This window comes from Antrostomus carolinensis, unplaced genomic scaffold, assembly GCF_000700745.2.
Source record: "Antrostomus carolinensis isolate BGI_N321 unplaced genomic scaffold, ASM70074v2 scaffold13235, whole genome shotgun sequence".
NCBI classification, from domain to species: domain Eukaryota; kingdom Metazoa; phylum Chordata; class Aves; order Caprimulgiformes; family Caprimulgidae; genus Antrostomus; species Antrostomus carolinensis.
The window spans coordinates 12,570-17,730 of NW_010314336.1; the positions used below are offsets into that span (position 1 = coordinate 12,570).

At 35.5% G+C, this 5,161-nt stretch overlaps 1 protein-coding gene across 1 annotated transcript in view; it reads right to left on the reverse strand.

Annotated features, from left to right (window-relative positions):
• Positions 1–4,835, reverse strand: part of OLFML1 (olfactomedin like 1) — a 6,294-nt gene extending 1,459 nt beyond the window's left edge. The window contains exons 1-2 of the mRNA XM_010167614.1: positions 4,710–4,835; positions 2,503–2,791 (exon numbers count right to left, since the gene is read on the reverse strand). Coding sequence (XP_010165916.1) covers positions 2,503–2,791; positions 4,710–4,835 — 415 coding nt within the window. The remainder of the gene's footprint in view (positions 1–2,502; positions 2,792–4,709) is intronic.
• Positions 4,836–5,161: the final 326 nt, after the last annotated feature.

Here is a 5,161-nt window from a genome sequence, read left to right on the forward strand (position 1 = left end):
CTGGTATGTCTGCGTTACCAGTTCATTAACTAGAAGCATGACTGATGGAATTTCGTATTTGTTTACCTCACTAGAGGGTAAAAATTGGCAGCAGCAGAGAGCGAGTCATAGTTTTGGCTTCATTACATTTTGTACGCACTTTGCACAGATGTTTCCACAGACCAAAAAGCACCAAGCTTGTGAAGATTCAAGCATTTGGACTCTTAAGATCTTTATCAAGGACCATCCTTTCCAAGAAAAGCTCCACTGCAAAGCACATTAACAAGCTTGTTTACCAAACGCACTCATAAATTACAAGAGAAACTTTTGAAGTTTAAAGAATTGCCTTTCTTTAGTAAGTAAAGAGCAGCCATTTTAGTAAACAGAACAAGCAAAGCCCTGAGGCAGGAAGTTCTGGCAGTAGATGAAATGGAGAAAGCAAAGCCAGCCTCCCTGTTTGGCCTGATATGAACCTATTGAAGTCAGTGGCAAGATTCCAGTTGCCTGTAGAAAGCAACCTTTATGTCATTTGTGTGCACTGATACCCTCTTGAGTACTGCTGCTGCAGCATGGATTTTTTGTTTAAAGTCCTCACTCTGGGTGTACTTTCCCTGAGCAAGCCACAATAGCTTTCCTAAAACTAATGTTTATTGATTAGATAGATTCTAGAAACTTAAAACTGTTGAGTCAGAGTGCCTAGCCAGCCTTAGCAACATCTTTCTCTGCAGGAGAAATAACCAGATTGCTGTCTGAAATCTGTGAATAGTGTCTCTCTTCCTGAGAGAAGCTTTTTAATTCTCCTTGGCTTTTGTAACAGCTTGCAGGAAGAGTGAGAAACTGAGACATTCACAGTGAGCAAAAAGTTTACCAAAATTTTTCCACATTTTCTCCAATGGTACCTTCAAAGCCCACTGTTTCTTATCACACTCCAAAATGTGCAGAAGATAATTTCCCATTTCCCACCCAAAGCAGGATGAAGTGTGAACTATGACATGTAAAAACAGTGATTCTACTTGATTGTTTTTTTTCAAGTCTGTGTGAACTTAAACCAAAAACAGTAACAAAGTTGGACAAACCATTTTTTGTTAGAGTTTTAGAGCGACTCAGCAAAAATTACTGTAACTCCCAGTTAATATATGTTAACATAGAAGTAGAACTGCTATTTGCTAGAGTAGTCTCTTGCTAGTTTTATTAAAAAGTGCTGTAAAATCTACTTGGGGACTAGTTTCACCATTGACTTCAATGGGACAAGCATCTCAATACTGTTGACGAAAGTAAAGTTGCTATGAACTGCTGCAATAAAATGCAAAGGAATAATTTTTAACAGGGGAAAATGGAAAGTAATTTTTTTCCCCTCTGAAACTCTCAGAAAGATATAATTTTCGAAGTGTCCTTGCTACAGGCAGTTTGAAAATCCCTAAATTTTTCTGCCTTTCAAAAAAGTGTTGAGTGTTCAAAAAATCTATATATGGAAAAAAGAAATTGTGATATTCAGAGCACTCGACTGGTGTAGGATTAGAGCTTAGAAGCAGAATAGATGATTGCTTCTGTTACCATCTGCCTTAATACTCTGTTGCTGGAAAAGTTAAAGGAACAAATTGTAAACTTATTTGTAAAGTTACATCAGTCTAATTCTGTGGAAGTTAGTGGAATTGTATAATTGATGATGCAAAAGATCTTCCAGCTCTCTTTTTAAAAAAATGGCAATTTATCTTTCTTATTATTTCCAAACAGTTTTGAATGAAAATGAAACAGACTACTTCAAATATGTCCACAATATGTAATTTACATCTATAACTCAACTTTCTGAAGGTAAAGATACTTATAATTAAAAAACTTGATTGTTTTTTTAAAAAAGTATAGATTGTGGATGTATTCTTCATACTAGGTACCTTAATATTTAATTTTCAAATCAGAACTGAGCCTTGCTTGCAGCCAAGCTAGTGTGCTCTCTTGATAAAGTATGTGGAGGGGGGAGGGAGAGAAAGAATAACAGAGGAGGACAGCGAATGGTGAAAGTGAGTAAGTCTTTTTGTTAACTCATGAGTTCACTTTTGAGTTGAGGTTTTGACCCCTGCCCACTCCAAAAAACAAAGACCACCACTAATTCCTTGGCATACGTCCAATACTCTGAAATGCACTGGCATTTTTTCTGGGACTTTGCAAAAGCAAACCTTCAGAGGCTTTTTACATTACTTTCTAATAAAAAGGAGATTCCAAAGAATCAATTTGATATGCAGTAGAGTATCTGCAAAATAACTATTTGAATTGAACTTTTTCCCCCTCCCTCTTCCATGCCTTTTTTGTAGGTTTGTTTTGTGGTTTTGTTGGGATTTTTTTTGTTTGGTTGGTTTTTTTGTGGGGTTTTTTTAGTATCTTGTATTTACACAGACAAAACCCTATGCAATTATCTGTGGTATTCATGTGACTTGTGAAAATCTGTTATCCCTATATCAGCATACATGCATTGGCTAGGGGACTGGCTTATTCAGATCAAAGTTCTGAAAAGTAAACTGTTCTTACTTGCATTAAGCATGAGTTTAAGTTTCTTTTTTTCTTCTTCTTCTTCAAATAGCTGCTGTTTCACCAAGTCTTCATGTACTTCTATACAAGTATTAGAATCTGTGACAGATCCAAAATAGTCAATGTCCCTTTGTGCTCGTTCAATTCTTGTTAGCAAATTCTCTACTTCACTTTTAACCTCAGCCTTATAATTGTTCAGTCCTGCCAGGCGTGACAGTACCATCTTTGAAAAGTCTCGGAATTCTTCCACATAATCCAGTATGTCTTGGTTGCATTTTTCCAGCCTCTTCTTGAGTTAGAACACAGGAAGAAAATACATGGGTATACATGTGTATTCTGTATAGATTACATCCTAATTCATGATTACTTTAAAAAATGTACTGTTCTCTCCTTTACAATCCCCTGCACCCCATTTATTCAAACCAATGGTCTGTTACTGTATGTCTACATGAAGAGGACATACTAGACTGGCACTAGCCTTCACAGCTCTGGATGAAAATACACTGTTGGTTTGGTTTTTGGGGTTGTTTTTTTTTTGTTTTTTTTTTTTTTTCTTGATATGGTTAATGACACCCAGATACTTTGTTTTGCTGCCTAAAGAGGGAAAAGTGCTCTGATGCTAACAGCTGGTGATACTTAAGAGCATATGATCTCTGATGACTTGCTTTCCAGAAACGTTTCAGAACTCCTCCTGTAGGACCACCAGTGCACCAGTCTCCAATTTTTTTCTGCAGGAAATCTACAAATGTGAACATTTCACATAAATACAGCTCTTCTGACCAAGACGGTATCTAGTGTGGCTATTTTTCATTAATTTAAAATGGAAAATGGAAGTACTGACATCTCTGTGTTTGGGAAGAGGATTTTTTTTTTTCCCTTGTCAAATTATTGGCTGTATTAAAAAAACAAAAACAAAAACCAAACCCCAAACCTGATGTTTCTTTTTACATAGTTTCAGATTATCAAAATTTCTTTGTTGTAATGCAGCCACTTCTGTAAAGATCATAGGTGGCCTGAAAATAGCCCAACTGACACTTTGAGAAGATGAGGAAATTGAGCCCAAACACACAATTGTAGATCTAACTGCTAGACTGGATGTTCTGATTTGGTGCTTTATGCACAGATTTCAGATGTTTTGTTTTAAGGTGGTGTTTGACTAGGGAATGTCTGTGTTTACAGAATGATTAATGCAGTATGCATATTTTCTGTGTGCCCCCCCATTTATATGTGACCATAAGTCCCCAGGAAGCTGTTTAATTACTTTCTACAAAAACTTTATTTTAAATGTTTTCAAGCATTCTCTTTAATACCTACTTCATCCTTTTCCTATTTCTTTGGTGCCTCTTGCACCAAATGCCACAGGTGGAATTGCATCATTTTTAATGTGTGCCAAATGAATGGAAATTACCATGTGAAGTTATTCCTGTAGTGGTTAATAAAATTTAAATATCAGTCTACGCTATAGGAACAGAATACCAGGCTAATCCTTCAGTTCTTTCTGTGTTGTGAAGTTAAGACCAGTGAGAGCTTTGTAAAAAAAGGGAATGCAAAATGAAAGGGTATTTTACAGTACTGGTAGTTTTTTACTGCAGAAAAAGAAGCAGGTACTGGTACTTTTATATAATTAATTGAAAGCAAATACCTATTTCAGGCTTCCAGCTGTAAGGGGGTTATTTCAACTCCTAGTTAAAGTGCAGATACACTGCTATTTTGTACAAATGTGTCTTAAACTGCTCTTACAGGTAGGTTCATCTGTACATAGAAAAAATACCCAATAAAAGTCTATCTCCTTGTTAATACTTGATGGCAATTCTACTGGTGACAGCATGGTTATACTGTTCTCTAGGATGGACTGTGACAGTACTATAAACATTTACATATTTAGCTAAATTCTATATGTAGTATACTAATATGAAATATATAATATACATAATACTAATGTAATAAAAAATAAAAGCAATAACAATAAAAATATAACATTATGAAATTATATCCTGCAATAAATAATGATGTAATAATTAGGAATCTTTATAGTTAAAGTTTTAGCTACAATTTTACTTATTTATTTGAAAAAGTTGGAAATTTGTCTTCCTGTTATTGTTTATCATACAAACTGCTCTGTGTTCACACACATAGAAGAACACTCATACATTTTCAAACCTCTTTGCAGTTAAGCAGTGTTACAGAATGATACAGCTAGCACATACCTCTAAAGACAGGATACGCCGGTCAATGTAGTTCATCAGTGCTGCATCTTGCATCGTGTATTGTGCTGCTCCCATCACACTTGTGAGGAATGGAACTAGTAAAAATCGAAGTTGCAAGACTACCATTGTTTCATAAAATTTCGAAACAAAATAGTAGTGAATTAATTGTATGTATGTGCCTGTGGAAGGCAATCCCAAACACTACTGCCAGTCCAGGACTAAATGAAATTTAACAGTTATCTCATGCTGTGATGTGAAGAAGTTATACTGAAATTTACTATAAAGTTAAAAAATGCTGTGGCTGCAACTATTAAAAAGACTTAAAATGTCCGTTGCAGTTTATCACAAAAAAAAGTTGTGGAAGAGGAACTGAGTGTGTTTATTTCTAGAAGCCAGATGACTGCTTTCCAGTTTGTGATCCTATGATCAATCCCAGATGTTCAGTAATGACT